The sequence below is a fragment of the Rhipicephalus microplus genome, chromosome 3, assembly GCF_043290135.1.
Source record: "Rhipicephalus microplus isolate Deutch F79 chromosome 3, USDA_Rmic, whole genome shotgun sequence".
Lineage (NCBI taxonomy): Eukaryota > Metazoa > Arthropoda > Arachnida > Ixodida > Ixodidae > Rhipicephalus > Rhipicephalus microplus.
The window spans coordinates 86,274,521-86,294,417 of NC_134702.1; the positions used below are offsets into that span (position 1 = coordinate 86,274,521).

Below are 19,897 nucleotides of genomic sequence, written 5' to 3' on the forward strand. Positions count from 1 at the left end.
TGTGAGAGGAATATGGAAAGGGGTCATGGTTCCTGGTCTGACGTTCGGCAATGTGGTCTTGTGCATGAGATCAGAAGTTCAAGCAAGATTAGAAATTAGGCAACATGGAATAGGTAGGCTTGCCTTAGGAGCTCACGGGAAAACACCAAATCAGGGAGTACAAGGTGATATGGGATGGACATCATTTGAGGGCAGGGAAGCTAGCAGCAAGATAAAATTTGAGAAGCGATTGAGAGAAATGGGGGAGGAGTGTTGGGCTAGGAAGGTATTAAGCTACTTGTACATGAAGAATGTCGATACAAATTGAAGGAAGCGAACCAGAAAATTGACTGGTAAATCCTTAGAAAACAGCACGGGGCCAAACCAAAAAGAATTATTGGTTAGGAAGGTGAAGGAAGCTGAGACCGATATGTGGAGAATCGGCATGATTAAGAAGCCCGCACTAGTCTATCGAACGTTTAAGCAGGAAACTGCCAAGGAAAGGGTCTATGATAATACTCGGGGTAGTTCTCTACTGTTTGAGGCCAGGACGAGAGTATTGCAAACCAAGGCATATGGGGCCAAATACGAAGGGGTAGACACGGTATTCAGTGCGTGTGGAGAGGAAGAGGAAACTGCCGAACACTTGATAATGTTCTGTAAAGGGATTCACCCTATAGTTCAGGATGATGGCGCAGAGTTTTTCAAAGCACGGGGGTTTAGGGACAGGGAGGGCAAACTAGACTTTAAGCAGGTAGAATTAACTAGAAGGACGTTATCCGACTGGTGGCTAAACTCAAGGTACGAGTGAACATTAAACCCTTCACTGCAAAGTACGAGTTCTCAACCTCACTAGTTAACGGAAGGAAGAGGAGGAAATAACTTTATAAAGGAAAAAAAAAGCGGCAACATGAGGAAGAATTGTCTCCTTCCCCTAGGTGGCAGCCATGAGTCATTGAGCTTTGGCGGCATCCTCGGCTTGCCGAAGGACGTCGAGTTGCACTTCTGGGTCTGCGCTTAGCAGTGCGGTCTCCCACTGCTCTCCATTGCTGTATTTTTTATATTGCCCGGTCACTGAGGGGCAAGCCCACACTATATGATTGAGATCCGCCCTTTGATTGCAGAACTTACACAAGTCTGAGTATATCTCTGGGTAGATGTAGTGAAAAGTTACCAGGTTCGGGAACCTGTCAGTTTGTAAGAGGCACCATGCCGTCGCCTGCTGCTTGTTGAGCGAGGTATGTGCCGGGGGAATCGGACCCTTCCTAGCCTGTAGTGTTTTGTGATTTCTTCATAACTAATCATGCGGTCCCTCTCCGCCCCCGGACTTCGCGCTGCGCCTGTTCGGCGGCCAGTTCTCGAGCCAGGTCGTGCGCGATTTCATTTCCGGGGAGGGAGGAGTGAGCAGGTGCCCATACAATATGAACTACCCGCTCGTGGCAAAACTTTGCCAGAATTCTTAGCACTTCCGGTGAGATCCTTTCCTCGGCATAATGTTTAACAGCGGTTTTGGAGTCGCTGATCATGACTTCAGCTTTTGTGGAGGCTATTGCTAGTGCTATAGCCGCCTCCTCCGCCACTTCTGCCCTATCTGTACGTACACTGCCACTGACGTTGGAATCCCTTTGAATATTTCTGGCTACGATTACACTGCTTCGGCCATTCTCGCATTTTGCTGCATCTACATAGACCCCGTCCCGGGCGTTGCCGAACTTTTTATGTAGGCTTTTCGCCCTTTCTATCCTTCTAGCGCGGTGATGCTCAGGATGCATATTTCTAGGTAATGGAGGCACCTCGATATGCCCCCTTGCCTCCCGCGGAATGCCCTTTTTTACCCCATGTTGCACATTGTACGTGACGCCAATTGTGTCAAAAATATGCCTGCCCGTAGAGTTCTGGGTTAAGCGATCATACTGTGCTATTGTGCGGGCCTCCATTAGCTCTGCGAGCGTGTTATGTAGCCCTAGAGCCAAGAACTTGTCATTCGACGTGTTTAACGGTAGACCTATTGCTTGTTTATAGGCTTTCCTAATTATGCAATCTATTTTGCTCTGTTCGGCTGCGTGTAGTTTAAGATATGGGGCAACGTACACGATGCGGCTGACTACAAAAGCCTGGACTAAACGAACAAAGTTGTGTTCCTTCGTACCATAGTTTTTGTTGGCTATTCGTTTGATCAGCCTGCTTGTTTGGTAGACGCTGTTCTCTAAAGCCTAATAGTTTCTCCATTGTGCCCATTCTCAGATATACGGAGGCCGAGAACTCGCAGGTTCGCTACCATAGGTATTTTACTTCTCCCCGCAAAAATCGTGATGTCTGGCCTTTCCTGTATGCTTTTGCGTCCCCTACATGTGGGCCTATAAATTAGCAATTCCGCCTTTTTGGGAGAACATTTTAGCCCCTTACCTTCTACATATCTCTGTACAGTGTCAACAGCTTCTTGTAATATGTTTTAAATGTCGCCTTCACTCCCACCCGTCACCCAGTGGGTGATGTCGTCTGCGTATATGCTATGTCTGAGGCCCTCATAGTTAACGGAAAAAATAAATCTAGTTTTTGGTTCACTAAGTATTACGGCTTGGTGGCGTTAGCCACCGTCCGATCTAAAGGGTACAGCCATATCAATCAATCCATCCATTCATCCATCCATCCACTACTTCCGCTCGATTAGGAACTGCCGCCGTCACATAGGCACGATCGTGTTGCCTCCGAGATGGCAGTAAAAATTGCTTTAATCTCAGAGGCGACAATGTATAGAGCGGCCGCCGCAGCGAGCTCTCGACGCCAACACTGATTGGGCAGCGGAGGAGGGGAGAACAGCAGAGGGCCGGGAACCAGCTTTCGGCTCAAGTCGCAGGTATCTTTCTAGAGGAGGCGTTGATATGGTGTATCAACTGGGCGAAATTCACGGAGAACCAATGGGTTCCCGATGTACCTCCGGAGTTTCGCCCACTCATCATCGTTCCCTCCGTGGATAAGTTGTGATATTTTTCGCCACCATATTATAACAAATCTACTATCACAGAATGGCATGGTCAGTGACGAGGCAACCGAAAAGTGATAGTTTGCGAATATTTATAGATTTATATGATAGGCATGTGTCCCCATAAATCTCTAGCATGTTTCTGTGTCAAACACGTGCTACTAGAAAGTCGGCCTATGTAATGTAAACGGTGTACGTTGAACTCGCCAACTAGTATAATGTGATTGAGCATGTGGGTGTTTTATATTGCTCCTTCACATATATAATCGCTGTACGTCTACTCCTAAACAGTTCTAGTGTCGGACGCATGTTATCCGAGCATTGGTCCTTGTGATGTAGATTGAATCACATAAAGTGACAAAGAGACGTAAAGAGTCGACGCCAAAGCTAGATCCTATGGTCCATCTTGTGTATGTTGAAGTCGCCGACGGTCGAATAAAATCAGTGTGATTGTAATCCTTTTATAGTGTACTGTCACAATCCTCAGTCACAATATTAAACTGTCAAACTTTTTTTTGTGTGTCTCACATACCTTTCGACTACTTCGTACATTAGCTAGGCACTGTCCCATATAATGTACCCCTAATATAGTCGTGTGAATGAACATGCTGCACAGTCATAGAGCTTTCACTGTGAGTTTGTTGTGAAGCTGTGAAACTTCTGTGAAAGCTGTGAAGTTTTTATGTAATCTCTCGAATAAACTCCCTTGATACTCCCTTGATAGATTGTACTGTCTTGACGCAGTACTCTCTCGATACAAGTGCGCATGCATGGTGCCCACTAAGCCTTAAATCATCGTATTTTTCTTAATTAGAACGAAAACCTATGCAATGTCTTGTCATTATGCGTAGTGACACAGTACTTGTGGCACATGTATGATTTTTTGTACGCTCTGTCTGTGCTGTGGGTTACGATAATGCAGAATATTGACTGAGCTTTCTGTAATGATTTGGAAGCATTCAACAATCGACTCGTTGCTCAATTCTCATTGTGTTACACGTGTTGTTATTTTGTTCTTATATCACGCTATAATAGATTTGTTAACATGATTCTTCGCACGACTTGCCCCCGTATAGAGGGTTTTCGCGATCGATCTTGAATCACCAGCGTAGCTCCGTGGTAGAGTACTCGACTGGCACGCAGAGGGCCTGGGTTTAAATTTTTTGCTACCAGAAAAATTCTATTTCTAATTTCATTTCTTATTTCGCGTGACAGGGGATACCAGTGGAGGCGGCGCCAGAATCGGCTGTTGTGATCTCATGCAGTTCTCACCATAGAAAATTAGTGCAGTTTGCACTAAGTCGCTCAAGGCTGGGTCACAGCAGATGTGGCGGGTACCCAGCTGGTCCTGGCTTGGCTAGCACAAACAAATGGGCAGATACCACTTTTCCACACACCAATCCACTAAAAACTGAGAGCACGTGGGCATCCAACAACGATAAGAGTCGCGCGCTTCAGCTTCTTTTGTTTGTAATATGCTTTAAATTATGATGTATAAAACCAAAATAAGTATCGGAAGGTATGATGGTTTCATGAATATGACCCATTGGTCATGTCATCGATAATGTCACAATCCCGTGGCGTATGTTCTCAAACACATTGCGATAGAGAGTGGCACGTACCCACGAGCGGGTATGTGACCCTAGTGATTGACACTTCATTACTACCCAAGAATGGTGAGAAGACACAATAATATATTTACACATGAGCGTTAAGAAAAAGCTGTCTTTGCCAGCGTTGACCCTACGAATGCAAATAATAAATGTCAGGGTCCCAGCTGAACTCAAACCCCAGCATTCTACGTGGAAATGAAGTATTCTTGATGATGGCCATGCCAGGTCTCGGAACTACTTTTCAAATAGACCGTAACGTTCGCGAAACGCCAATTGGGGTTCGAGGGCTGGCTATCCAATTTTATAAACTTAAATTATGTACCATCGCACGCGATATGAAAGTTGTAGTGTGTACGTGTAACGTCCCAGGGGCCTCGCAGCACCTTGTGAACAATGAAAATCACAATTTATTCTCCTCGGTGTTGGCTGTTGAATTCGAGAACCAACACCCCTAAGACCAAATTTGCATCCTGATTGATTTGATTTGTGGGGTTTACCGTCCCAAAACCACCATATGATTATGAGAGACGCCGTAGTGGAAGGCTCCAGAAATTTCAACCACCTGGGGTTCTTTAACGCGCACCCAAATCTGAGTACACGGGCCTACAACATTTCCACCTCCATCGGAAATGCAGCCGCCACAGCCGGGATTCGATCGCGCGACCTGCGGGTCAGCAGCCGAGTACCTCAAATTTGCATCCTATCTCTCAATTTCTAGCTTCCCATTCTTCGTGAGCAAGTGAATTTTTGTGGGCTTCTATCTTCGCAGCCAATTACAGAATTGCTTGGAAAGATATGCTACAACTGGGGCTAGCTAGGCACTGCTTCGTTTAAACAGCTTTTTCAGACGTGAGAGATCGCCGCTTAAGGAACAGCAAAAATAGTGCGTGGATTCATCATGAAACAAAGTCCAATGAGTACGAAGACTTATAAAGGACACAAGACGAGCGCTTCGTATACTTATTGGCACTTGTTTTATCATGAACGTATAACAACATGTCCATATGGCAGTCATCCTAGAGTGAGCGAATCTTGCGTGAGGCCACCCTCAACTCGAAGCTGTATTTCAGGACGTGGTACTCTAGTAGTTTTAGGTAGACGTTTTAGCGATAACATTAAAATCACGCTCAACTGCGCTCCTAGGATAGAGGCGTCACGCCTGGTTAGCATCCATCGTAGTTGGGCACCATCTACTGAAGTTGATTTGTGTAGCAGTGTCCAGGGCTACAATCCTCGCGACCACGAGCACTTATCAACTTACCCCTTCTGGTGTTGCTGTTGGCATCACTACGTAACAGTAAGAAACTATTTACGTAAAACATATCCCTATATAAAAGATATCCTGCCATCTAACATGTCTGTGCGTGCATTTGTACAAATCTTTAGCGCCACTTTGTAGCTTTTGCTCAATAAAAAATTACACTAGATTTACCTTCCTTCCGGATGCTTTCCATACCAACGTTTACCAAGGTACGACAGATCTGCAGAATTTCCTAAACTTGTGTACGTACAGAAATTTTAGGAAGCTCCGGGCGAAGAAAAAGCCAGCATTCGCTGTGAAGTGAAGCATAGTGTAGAGTTTCAGACAAACATAACAAGACAGATGTGACTGCAACCTTAGTTTAATATATGTCTTCATGGATCTCACAATGGAACAGGAGGCACACGGTGGCTTAACAAATCGCGCAAATTGATCGCGCAAGAATGGCGGGCGCAAGTGCAACATGGTTTATTTCTCTCTTATCGCTAAGCACAGCCAGGCAAGAGAAATTCTGTTAAAAATTGCTGTAATGTAAAGCAACAAAATGTCATGCGCTAATGATACTAGATGTATGATAGTTTAGTTTCACGAAGAAGTGGGGGCTTAAAATAGGATGTCTGGGTAATTATAATGGTCATTGTGGCTTTACCGACAAGCAAAGTTTTTTGAAGAGGTCTTGCGAACATCTTCACAACATGCGAAGCCAGATGCCTTTTTTGAACAAACAATTCTTCGCACTTGGCAGTCAAGAGTTCCTACATTCTCAATATTTGTTTCATTACTATATTCAATTGAAATAATAAAGTTCATAATGCAATTACAGTCACTGCAACCAACACGCGAGTGAGGCCACTTTAATTATTCAATATATAAATGTTATTTGATGTCTAAATACCGCTGATAATCTTTCGACAAAACCATCTACAAAACGTAGGTTCATACGAGTGTCCCTTGCTTTTTAAAACGGATTGACAACACGTACGTGATGTCGATTGCATGGCGAAAATGCACAATCTTATTGGCTGATTGAGATGTCGCAAGACCACTGCCGGAATAATGGTGGCTTCACATAATGGTGGAGAACAGTGTTACGTGATAAAAATACAAACATTTAGAACATTAGTTACGTGTCTTTGGTTAGCAGTTTGTTAGCAAGAGCACAAGAGTACTGTAGAGTTTAGGACTTTGATAATATTGCTAAAGTAAAATATAAAAACGTTGACACAAACCTTCCTTAAGCATATACCATCGTCAGGATCGTATGTGAAGATTGTCAGAATCGAGTGAAATTTCGCGTAAACCATTTGGACTTTGGTATTGAAATGAAGAACACAAGGTGATTGATTATTTCTTTTCGAGCATGGTAGGAGAGACTAGGAAGAAAATTTTAGTTTTGCTAATCTTTACGGCACAAATAAAGCAAGTAAATAGCAGCCTGGCAAATCCAAGGTCAGTGTGGTTCTGCTAAACATACTCTTCCTTGGTCACTTCTTTCCAGATACTGTGTTTTTATGTGTGCCTTAGTAGATTTGTCCACATGAAAAAAATTTGGTTTGAAAATATGTTGCTTTAGTTCGAAGGTGTTGAAGTGAAGGCAGACTGTTAGGAGATTGTGCCCGAAGATGTGAGATGAACGGGGGATGTGACATCAAACTGACTCTACTTGTAGCACCATCAGCGAAAAAGGGTATCGTGTAGAACAATACATGTTCAAATTGTAGTTTTCATCTCGTCGGTGAAAAGTGGCGTAGAGATACACATGGGCTCCTAGGTACAATGAGTGCCTTATATGCAAGTTCTACTAGCTACAGTGCACATATCTTTAGCTGAAACAGCACAATCGACGATACAAAAATGAGCAATAACAGAAAAACTTAGCAAAAGGCCCAACAATAGTACATTTGTTGGGCCGTCTAGCAAGGTCCACTCCCTAAAACCAGCAGCACCTTCCAAGAATTAGCTTGTTTTGTCCCACAGCCATAGTTATCGTGTGGCTTGCATGCTTTTATATTCTCTGAATTCCGGTGTTTAATACTTCCCGACCGTGAAGTGTTTAAAGGTACCCATGGTAGGTCAGTATTATTGCTGTGGAACAAAAAGAAGCCCTCAATGGTGCAACTAGTTTTGGGATGTAAAAAGAGAGGCCAAGTGGGGCAATCGAAGTACACGTGTCTGCTCTACCCGAGCCACCTGTCCAGCTTCTGCTAAACACTCAGGACAGGGACAGAAGCAACCTTACGTTATATAAAATCTGCTAAGTCTAGGAGTGGTAAATGCACATGAAAACGTCTTACGGCCATCAAAATATGTCTAAACTAATGGAGAACTAAATGTCCAAAGCTTTGCTACTTGCATAATATGAGAGCCACGCTAGAATTTGATTAAATGTTGCTTGACGTATCTGCAAGCTGTACTCCAGCATAAGCATTGAAGCGAGTGACGTCGCTGTGCAGTGAGAGTAAGCGGTGTGCATTACGAATTTTCTTATCAGAAAGAACTCCAGATGCCGATCTAGTCGAAAATAAATAACGCCATTGTATAGACCCTCTTCTCCGGCTAGTTCATTCGCTGTACACTGTTGACGCTTGCAGCACACCCAGTCATTTGTTGCGAGTGAATAGCCGTCCTTAGCGGTACATCGGCCCCTGACTTAGGTTCACAGATTGTTAGAGTGATGAACATCGATGCCCCTAAATTATTCTTCGATTTACTTGCTCAATGAATAACGCAAGAGCAGAGTGAAATCGGTCTCTACCACACGTTTTTAAAACATCTTACTTCGTGCTATACACATTTGATTGATTGACATGTGGGGTTTAACATCCCAAAACCATCATACGATTATGAGAGATGCCGTAGTGAAGGACTCCGGAAATTTCGACCACCTGGGGTTCTTTAACGTGCACCCAAATCTTAGCACACGGATCTACAACATTTCCGCCTCCATCGGAAATGCAGCCACCGCAGCCGGAATTCGATCCCGCGACTTGCGGGTCAGCAGCCGAGTACCTTAGCCACTAGACCACCGTGGTGGGGTAGTATACACATTTCGGTCACGGTAATTATTACCCAAAGAATTAATCCTGACAAGCATTTTGTATGAAACGCTTTTGAATTCCTTACGAAATTATTTTCTGTGTTGAACCGACGTGGTAAAATTAGCGAGCCAATGTAAAATAGAAAGGCAAGTAAAACAAGTATTACAGTTGTCAGCACACGATGGAACATGACTGTACCCAACTTAGGGGCAGCGGAGTGAAAAGGGTCTATATAATTGCACTGGCATGCGTGATTAAAGCGCCCCAAGGTAACGTGTGAATAGCACTATAAAAAACTGCATTCTTAGAGTGTAATTTAGCAAATTTGTAATTCGCTAGAGTTGTTTTCTAGCGAAGTTGAGCGTCTGTTTTTTTGCAGTTCACTTTATAAAAGTTTTTTAACTCAAACCATGCGAAATTAGAGATATTTGTTAGTACGATGAGTAGCACGCCAGATGCTGCATGTATGAGGCAGCCTTGATTCATTCAAACACGTAGTCACTGGAAAGGCCATATTTACAGTGTGACAAGCAGGTCAACATATATTGAGGTAATCAAAGATGAACCTTGCGTCTAACGATGCATTATTGCTCTGGAAAAATCAGCTGCGATATTGCCAAAATATCTAAACCCATTGATGAAGTTGTATATGCTTCAAATAATGTTTAAAACATTACACATTTTAAATGATCGGAATGAATAAGGAAGGATAAAGCGTACTGTCATATGGGCAATGGGTGTGTGTTAACTACCATCTACGCCATAAAAATTTATTTCGAGAGATAAATTACGACACGCTCAAATCTAAGCATTTTACACAAAGCTTCGTTAGTTCTGAGAGTCAGGATTGTGCAAAGCAAGCTAAATACTGTACAAAAGAATTGATCCCTCAACCACCTGTGTTCTACAGCGACACTTAGTAGCGTTGCAGTGTACACTTGTGTGCAAATCTGATTATGCCAGTGAATACATTGAATAGACTTGAGGAAGCAGGATAAAAGTATAAGGATGGCCTATGATAGTGTGCAAGTATTGTGTATTATGTTGCGGCCGTGTTTCCCAAAAGCGCCACAAGGCACCCTTCAGAGCCAGCGCTACCTCATCGAAAACAATGGCGCCTTATATTTATTCCTGCAACGAAAAAAAAAGGAGATGATCAAAAGAGCACGACTTATATAAATGATTTTTGTGAAAAAATGTCAAACTGAATCGCCTTTAAAAATGCATTGGTTACACTGCAGCAAGCTTTTCCCTTTGTTCGACTGAGGCTTTCTTGTGGCGTGACACGACTTACAAAAGCTTGAGAAATCGGCATAGGTATTACTCTCTTCAGTGAAGCGCCGTAACATTGTCGACGGTGAAAGAATAGAATGCATTTACGAATGTAATGCATGTTTCTTCTTCTTTTCAAGTTTGGGATCATACAGTACGAAAATCTCAATAGTTACGAGGAACAAGGGCAAACGAAAACCTAGTGTGAGAATCAAGCCACGAATAAGTGCAGATACTCTGGCAACAAAAATGTGTTATAAACACTGAAAATGACATACCACATTGTAGGCGCGCCTTATGTACAAGTTCCGACAGTGATTGCGCAAAGACTAGGATCTGTTAATGCCTTGCATGTTATATGTGTGTCAATAAATGTTAGGAATAATGTTGGTAGAGTTGAGCTCAAATAATGCCTCCTGGTGAACGAATGTTGTGGTAAAGTCACTACACAAAGAATTGATTTCAGTTTGGTAAAACTACTAGCAATTATTCAGGCCATTCTGTGCCAAAAGCTACTGCTGCAGTGCCTCGAAGACAGCAACGGTTTTTTGCGTCTTTACTATCATCGTCTGAATTTTTCACCAAAAAAAGATTGAAGAAGAGTTTAGTCGGGTGCCTTCAGGTAGTTCAAAGTCTTGATTTAGCTACCTATATCTAGGCTATTGCCCGATATATCAACGCAGGTCAATCAGACTTGCGTTTATCAAATATTGTAAAGGAAGGTGATAAGTAGGTCGCAGAATTATTTGACTTCTAAATAAAGAAGACTGCTATCGGCGTACAATTAAAGGCGAACCTGTGGAGGTCATAGATGGATTCACAATTCCGCTTCAAAGAGTGCAGTGGTCTCACACACAAGAGCAGACGCCCTGGTAGCACGAGAAAGATGCTACAATATTTTCCACGAAATGCGAAAACAAAGAAACAAAAAGTCTATATATATGCCAGCGTTGCCAATTGCAACATCTGTGCTGCACAGAGTAAAATCGATAAAGAGAAGGGTATCAAAAAGATGGAACAATGAGGTGAAGCAACTGCACTGTCACTGAAGTGCTGGCGAGGGTTGAAAGAGTGTCACTTGCTGTAGAATGCTTTCTGTGGTTTCTGTGCAACGATGAATACAGCTCAAATGGGAGTCGCGCCAACCGCGTGTGAATGAGGTGTAATGCTGGCTTTCGGAGATATAGGCACCGGGAAGTCGTAACGCGTAAAAGTTCATTCGTCGCAGATACGTTCGCACCGTGCAGTCTTCCATGACGTCAAAGGCTTCTTTCTCGCTTCATCGTCGTCTCATTATTCATCCGACGTCACCTACACCTCAACCGTTCATCAGCGGTCAAGACCAGCCACGTCGACGAGGCGGCAGCCCACTCTTCGAGCTGCCGCTATGTCTGGTCCAGGAAGTTGATTTCGTTGAGGGCCGGAAGCGGACTTTCCAGAGAGACTTTCCTGCGATTGCGCAAAAAGATGCATAGCGTACATCGTTAGGGCTATTCGTGGGTCTAATACTAACAGTATCTGTGATTTGCTGAAGGCTTGCTCAGCCAAAAAAAAGAACTCTTATTTAAAGCCCAAAGGATTGACTGAGCAGGTTTCACACATTGAAATACCCGACAGTGTTTCGCATTTTCAACAAATGAGAGAGTCCTATTCGGTGCTGGAGCCAACAAAAAGCGATACTGGGTCATTTTACTTGAAGTCCATAGAAAAGAGTGCACTAAATTAACACGCCACTACTAACACTGTGCACAAGAAGAGACAATTTTTTGTGAACTTGTCTGCAATGTCATTGTGTATTTGTAATGGCCACTGATTTTTTCTGGGTTTCGTTCAGTTGACAGATAGCCTCCTACTCTTCTACAGGCCATGGAACCCCGTGACTAATACGATATGCCGTAGTGCGTTATTTTGGCAGTGCCGAACCCAGACCACCGACGCAACCCGACTGTTCATGAGGAGTACGTCCCGTCCATCTGAGACCTGAAGGCTTTGGCTATACTTGACAAGACCGTACCGACTGTTCACTATTTTCTTGTCCGGGGCAGTTCACTGAGATAATGCGCTGAGATAATGCAGCTGAGATAATGCGCGTGGTACATCACGCCTGTAATAATAATAATAATAATAATAATAATAATAATAATAATAATAATAATAATAATAATAATAATAATAATAATAATAATAATAATAATAATAATAATAATAATAATAATAATAATAATAATAATAATAACAATAAATAAAGTTTGGCGTCCCAAAAATGGTTGTGAAAGACATAGCAGTGGAGGGCTACAGAAGTATAGGCCATCTGGTGTTTTAAAGCGCTCTAACATCACACAGTACATGGACCTCTATCAATTTGCGTACGTAAAAATGCGACCGCTGCGGCCAGGATTGAGCCCGCGACATTTGGGTCAGCAGCCAAGAACCTTAAAGGGACCCTGAGATGGTTTCGACGCATTAGGCCAATAGACCAAGTCTCAAGGGTAATTTGGAGAACAATTTTAGTTCTCTGCGTAAACTGTGTAATTTATTACAACGCTTTGAAGCTGCGAATCGCTGCAACACGGCCAAACACGTTTTCAACCGCCCATATACCAAGCGGCATGCTCTGCCCCACTGACGTCATCTTTCCCAGCTGATATGATCGGCTGTGAAACGCGCAGCACAAAGTGCCGGTATCGGATCGGCGGCGGGATTTACGCGTATGCGGGCTGGCGCCACATCGTGACGCAGGCGCCGTGAAGGCGGAGGAAGAGTTGGGGGCAGTTGAGGGTGAAAGCTGGAGCAGCGGAGGAGGATACTTTTTTAGTACTTGTAGATCCGTTAATAATGGGTGTTTCAATTGAACTCTACTATCAATGATTTGCTCTAGTATTGGTCCAATCAAAATAGGAATGTGAAAAAACCATTTCAGGGACCTTTTAACCACTGCTCCATGGTGGCGGACCGTCAGGTCTGCTGTGAGTAAGACTTACCCACCAGAAGGCGATATTACATCTTGAATATTTCTGCAACCATGTCGGATTCAGCTGACCTCAATTTAGTTTCGCTTTTTGTTTAGAATCATGTGTACACGCTTTAGAGAACTGTACTCATTCTACTATCCGAGAGCGATATGCTGTCCCGGTTATGCATCAACTCATAACAAAAAGATGACGAAGTCGGGACTGTAAATCCATGAAAGCAAAGAATAAATTCGTCCGCGTAGCAATGTCAGTATTAAAAAGAATTGTGCAAGGACAACATCATCGCCGGATGCACTGTGATATCGGTCTTTCGCGTGAATGTACGCGCTGAAATGTGGAAGAAAAGCATTTTCGTTGGTTAAAGAGCCTGTGTCCCTGGGCAGAGTTTTTTTTTAATAACAGTCGTGGCGCGGGATATTAGATAGATTAGGTGATGTCATAGTAGATTCTTTTCGCAGTCATGCATTTTGTTGCTCTATGTGTTCACCCCAGCGCATCATGCTTTTCAGGGGCTAGCGTACGGAAACATTACTTAAGCGATCCAACTATTTCACATATTCAAGAAACTTACATTGCCCTTGCCTGCGAGGAGCGTTCATGGCTGTGAAAACACTCTCTTAGTTTTGAAACTTTGAAGTAGGTCTGCATTATAATGTGATAAAAACTACATAGTGTTCGATATCAGATCCATGATATGAGTTAGCATTCAGAAGATAAAGAATATCATGGAGCCTTATTCTATACAGCTAAGATTACGCATAAACTGACAGTGTCAAAGAGTTGCCAAGTACATGCATTCACTAAGCAAGATGGCGCTCGCAAATAGCAGGGAACTTGAGCTTTATGTTGCTACTATTCAGCGCAAGCCTTCACTGTAGCTTCAGTATACATTGTTAGTGAAGATGACTTGAAGTGGTGCATACCTTTCGAGGAACACGTCGAAGGAGGAGGGTGCTGAATTCGAACGATTTGCCTTGGTGAAGTGGGCGCGATGGCGGGGGACGTCCTTGTAAGGGTGGCCGAATGAGTGCTTCTTTAGCATGCTCTTAACGAGGATCTGCGTTCGAATGTAATATGAGATCTGCAGAACGCATCACTAACAAAAGCAAAAGCAGCGCGAGTTGAGCATTCAATGGGAGAATATTTTTGTCATTTACATATGTACCCAATATATCCTTCGATTTTCATACGTAAAATAAACCTCAATTGAACTGGTTATAAGATGTAGTAGAATAATATGCATAATTGAGGTTGATATTTTTTAGTGAATTGAGCCTTTTTATTAGCAGTGGACGCTTGAATTAGCACAACGACTAAAGCCTTGTTAGTGACCATGCATTAACGAGTACTTAATTCCACGCTGTCTACTTACAAAAGAATTGCAGATGGGATGGCTGGGAGCTATATAGAAAAAGGCATGTTTCTGCCTTATATTTGGTTGCGTGAGCAATCTCGGAATTTGTAACTTTCCTAGCACGTCACTTATTAGGTAAGTTTTGCCCAAGTTGAAGACAATGCTCAGTCTGAAAATATTGAGCACTTCTTTAAGGCTACCCAAATAAACGCCTAAAAAGCCTGCATTCATTTTACTTCTGAAAGCATGGTTACAACAAGTGAAAACTGTCACTTTAGAAAGAAAGGTTCCGATCTCAGCCCCACAAGAAAACTTTGGGATTGCAATTGTCATCTACGAAAGATGTACAACCTTAAAATTAAAGAACGAGCACCGAGAGATGCTACTTGCAATGACGTCGTGTGAAGAGGTATGGGCGCACTTTCTTTCTCATTGTTGTCATCCTGTGTACTTTACATGTTCTGCACTTCCTGAATAATAAAGGAAGATATTTGTGCATCCTTACCAAAGTGTCGAGCTTGGGAATCGTGCGCACACAGTTGTCAATCTCCTCCTCCGTGACTTCGACGAACACGCAGTTCTCGCTTTCAGATGGCATTGGGAACATGCCATTCTTCGTCACCCATGAATGCACCTGAGAAATGGCCGAAGGAGAACACTGGTAGCATATGACGTATGTCTCCACCGCACGCATCCCATGAAAATGCTCTAACGCTGTTAAGCAGTCACATGCTGCGTGAAATTTGGAATGTAGCATCTGTATCATTGTTACCTAATCAAATATAGAGATTTGCCCAAGTTGTATTTTTTTGCTGTCGTATTTGAGTTAGATAATTGAAACATGCTCAGCTGCATTCCCAATTATGCTGCTTTCTTCTTCCTGGAGTTGGTGCGAGCAGCCAAATTGTTAATGTATGTATGTATGTATGTATGTATGTATGTATGTATGTATGTATGTATGTATGTATGTATGTATGTATGTATGTATGTATGTATGTATGTATGTATGTGTGTATGTATGTATGTATGTATGTATGTATGTATGTATGTATGTATGTATGTATGCATGCATGCATGCATGCATGCATGCATGCATGCATGTATGTATGTATGTATGTATGTATGTATGTATGTATGTATGTATGTATGTATGTATGTATGTATGTATGTATGTATATATGTACGTGCGTGTCATTTACCTTGATTTCAGGAACTGTGATCCTGTCCGAAGGGTTTTTCTTTAACATGCGTGAAAGTAGGTCTTGCAATTCGGTGCTGATGTTGGAGCTGCAATTCAAGAAATCGGGAAAAAGACATATGCAAAAACATTTCTTAAAGCAACTGCTAATCAAAGCTCAAACTTTGTAAATGTGCCATGTATATATTACAGAATATAGCTGGTACACTAAATTAGACACTAAACATAGCAGTACTACACGTGTTGTATCTTGAGCGTATTTGATTCTGATTCATGCTTTGACGACTGCAGTAAAGGGGTCATACCACCAAATTTTCGCTCATAATTACACACAAGCTTACAAACTTTTAGCACATTTTAGTGTTTATTTTATAAATGAATATTTTAATGAACACGTGAGGGAAGGGAGAGGCGGGCCACACTGGCGAATTCGCGAACCGTGATGTAACAAGCAGCTAGCTGTGTGAGTGTCTGCATTTCAGCGAACGATATCCTTCGGGGGCCAGCTGTGCGTGAATTGAAGGTATTTTAGTTATTTTCAGCTTGGAAATGAAATTCGACGACTTGCAGTGCTAAAGCTTTGGTAGACCACGACGGCTTCACTCGATAATGCACGCAACGTCACACACGCCATGGCGGTCGCCGGCAGTGGGCGGGTTTACGACCGCAGCGTGCTTGGATGTGCGCGCCCCCGCTTGGTAACGAAGTCGGATGCTCCCATTATATACAAACGAATAGTTCGTCGGTTGTTGATGGTCGCGCTTAATCTTGATTGTCCATTGGAGCCGTATTTCTCGGTCTCTAGGAAATAACAATATTCTGAAATCATTTTTAGCACCGTTATAGCACTGCTAAAAGCAGCATCGAGGCATCCTACACAGGGACAGCATGAAGAAATCCGCGTTCCGTGTTTAGCGGTGAGAGTCGGCGCGAGCGGATAGCAAGAGAATGGCGTTGGTGCCTCCCGAGAGCCGGTTTCGGCGGCGGCGATCCTTTCTAAGAGTGTCTCCACTCTGAGCGGGGGCGCACGCATCGAGTCACCCTATACGACCGGTGATTTGCGGGCTCGTTTTGCACCGAAATGTTATACTACGGCCCACTTTTTAGATATACTCTGCGTAACAGGGAGTCTATTTCTTTTTTTCACTGGAAACCGCCAAATGTTCGATGACCGTGTCATGGCTCCTTTATTATACTATGCGTAACAGGGAATCTATTTAGGTTTTTAACTGGAAACCGCCAATTTTTGGGTGACCATGCCATGGCCTCTTCATTATGACCCTGGGTGATTCCACGAGAGATCGACACGGGTCTAAAAGTTGATATTTTAAATTTCATTGAGTATTTTATATTTTGTGCATCTCTCACCAGGTAGCCCGAAAGTCAACTTCGTTTTATGATTAACGGCATAGCTTACGAGAAAAAAAAATATCAAACTTCACCAACACGGAGGCACCAACTTCGTCACCTGTCATTTTCAAAAATTCCAGATGCTATAAAAAGACAAATATTTTTGTTTCAAGGAAGATATTTTTTACCTGAAATGCATGTCTAATGAAGAATGAATTCATACGGATTCAAGTTTGTAGACCTTAAGAAAATAGCCTTTAAAAATGTCTAATTTTGCGACAGGTTAAAATAAGTTACGTATTCCCCATTTTTTTCTCCGAAAGTTATGCAAGCAGCGTTTTCAAACTTGGCACGTTTTAAGGATATAGTGTGTTCATTAGGTACATAAGTTATTGCTGCCGTAGGGGAAAATTAGATTTTTATATATTGCCTCAAAATTCTCATATTGGCTAAAATGTACTCCACTGAAATTTGAATAATAAAAAACCCATCTTCGATTTCTTTTTAAAATCTCGTAAATAGACAACCGAGGGCCACCATACAGTAATATAGAAAAACATGTTGCATTATTTTGTTTTTAGCGACAATATTCGTGGTACAAATCAGAGCTTTTCGAGAATGCGCTCATAAGTTGAGAAATCTAGAAATCGCAACGGAAAAGCGGCAATGAGCTTCAAACGCGAGTAAACGTGACCGCATTTGGTGAAGAAAGGCTGTTTTAGCACTGTGACAAATACGTACCCATGAAGGCGCATTTATGCTCCTGATAACACAGCTCTAATGGAGGAAATCTTCGACACTGCAACTCAGTTGCAAAACATCTGTCTATATTTGCAAATAAACTCAAACATGAAAATATTCCAGCGCAAGTGTTGCGTCTCACTAGAAAAAGCATATGCGCTTGAAGTTCCCTCACTGGTATATTGGTGGTGACTGCGTGAAACAAGAGATGCGCTCAAAATGGCTGCATCTTTTGCAGATCACATTTAGCAGTACGTGACGCTAACAAAACATGACCACGATCAGTGCCCTCAGATGTGCTTAGCCAAACATGCCAAGAATGTATGCCTAGAACACGTGGCATCAATTTTCACTGGCTCTTCTTAAACTGACGAAATGTTTCTAGCTCGTTTGCATTTGCACACAGCAGCTTGAAATTCTTGAGCTTCGCGCTCATTTGCGCCACCATTTGGGATGCTGACATAATAATAGCTGAGCTTGCCGCTCTGAGGTTGTAGAGCGTAGCCTGACGCTTTAGTAGGCCACCAACGCCGTCACAAGAGTTCTTGCCATGTCCTGTGGCCGAAAAAATCCACTTTGTTGATATATGATCTTTCTGACATAACTCCAACAACTGGTACTTGTTTTTGAAGTGATTACATGCACCATCAGAAACATAAGTAACATGCGTGTCAGGCTTAAGTTGTTCCTTCATATAGTTGTGGATTATTTGTAGAGCAAAACAGGGATCTGCAGCATCGTGGCATGTGTCATCACTGATGACGGCAAAACTTTGAATTGATTGCTTTTTTTTGACGACACACGTGAATATAGACACCTGTCTTTTGTGCCAGTGATACGACTGTACCTCTATCAGTAAAATGGCTGTCCAATTTTCGGCGAAATCAAAGTGAAAAATGCAAGATTCTTTTTCTTCGTTTTCTTTCGCCTGGCGTATTGCTGATTCTTGAATGTATCTTATGTAATCATGGGTAATCCACTTCACGAACCATAGACTTAGCTCTCGCAGAAAAGCACTTGCCTGGGCTGTTTTGTTACTAGATCGCCATTTTCCCATACTGCATAGGGTAGCTCACTATCTTCAGGGATTCCTAAACATGTGGCTGTCAGAGCGTCCTCCTTAGCACAGTAGTCATAATGGCCTAAAAAACAATCACTTGTAGGGGAGCTGCAAATACATAGTTCTTTCAAGAAGTCCGCCATGTAGGCACCATCGGTGACGTCTTGTAGGGCAGAAACACCCTCCGTGGCATTAGCACAGTATATACAAAGGAACACTTCTTGGTGTGGTGCAAGAAGAACACACTTCGGCCTCAGTGAATAAAACTTTAAGAGCCTAATAGACGTGTTCGGATTAGCTTCTCTAAAGAGACGGTAAGCCTCTCGCACCGAACGGGTCATGAACCTTTTCGAAACAAGCTCCTTTTTTCCGTGAATGATAACAGATACTACATCTTTTTTGTTGGGACTCTGCCGAGAGCAGCTATACTCATCTTTGGAGTAGTAAGCCATAGCTGCCTGGACGTCTATTGGGTTCAGCCGTGTCCTTTTTACCGCATTTGGTGCTAACCATATTCCGTGTTTTGCGGGCCAGCGTCGGGATTTGTATATCATGTAAGCTGACAAGTTTGGTATAAGCGCTTGGAGTTTTCGGCGCTCTATATCGCTCGGCAACAGTGTCAACAAACGCATGCGCTCTTGATACGAAGAACACGCTTCATATAGGCTTGCTTGAAGTTCTTGAACCACTGGGCACACACACTGCAATTTAGATCTGATGGTTGAAAGTGGCGGTTACACACGTTACGGTGGCATTTCACGGTTACTGTAGAATTGCTGCTAAGTTGTCTTAGCTCTGCATGAACTTTGCTATTTTGCGCATGCAGCTTCTCCAGTCGAATATGTGACAATGCTTCAGGCGTGTTTACGCACCGCTCTTGAATTCTGCCTTTTTCTTCTTCCAGCAAAAACTCATCAGCTGTTTCAGCTGAGAAGCCATGTGACGAAGACAGCATATCTCTGAGGCATCTGAAGCAGTTCTGGCAGACGTGGTCGTTGTTATGTGCATGGCGGGCAGCTTTCGGCAAAGGCTTCTGGAAGGCAAACAGGCCGATGTCTTCGACCTTGCGGTAGTTT

At 42.9% G+C, this 19,897-nt stretch overlaps 1 protein-coding gene across 1 annotated transcript in view; it reads right to left on the reverse strand.

Annotated features, from left to right (window-relative positions):
* Positions 1 to 6,181: 6,181 nt before the first annotated feature.
* The window catches only part of LOC142803815 (calcium/calmodulin-dependent protein kinase kinase 1-like), an 82,093-nt gene continuing 68,377 nt past the window's right edge, over positions 6,182 to 19,897 (reverse strand). Inside the window, exons 17-20 of the mRNA XM_075889942.1 lie at positions 15,672 to 15,759; positions 14,978 to 15,106; positions 14,042 to 14,175; positions 6,182 to 11,595 (exon numbers count right to left, since the gene is read on the reverse strand). Of these exons, the coding sequence (XP_075746057.1) occupies positions 11,532 to 11,595; positions 14,042 to 14,175; positions 14,978 to 15,106; positions 15,672 to 15,759 (415 nt within the window). The 3' untranslated portion in view covers positions 6,182 to 11,531. The remainder of the gene's footprint in view (positions 11,596 to 14,041; positions 14,176 to 14,977; positions 15,107 to 15,671; positions 15,760 to 19,897) is intronic.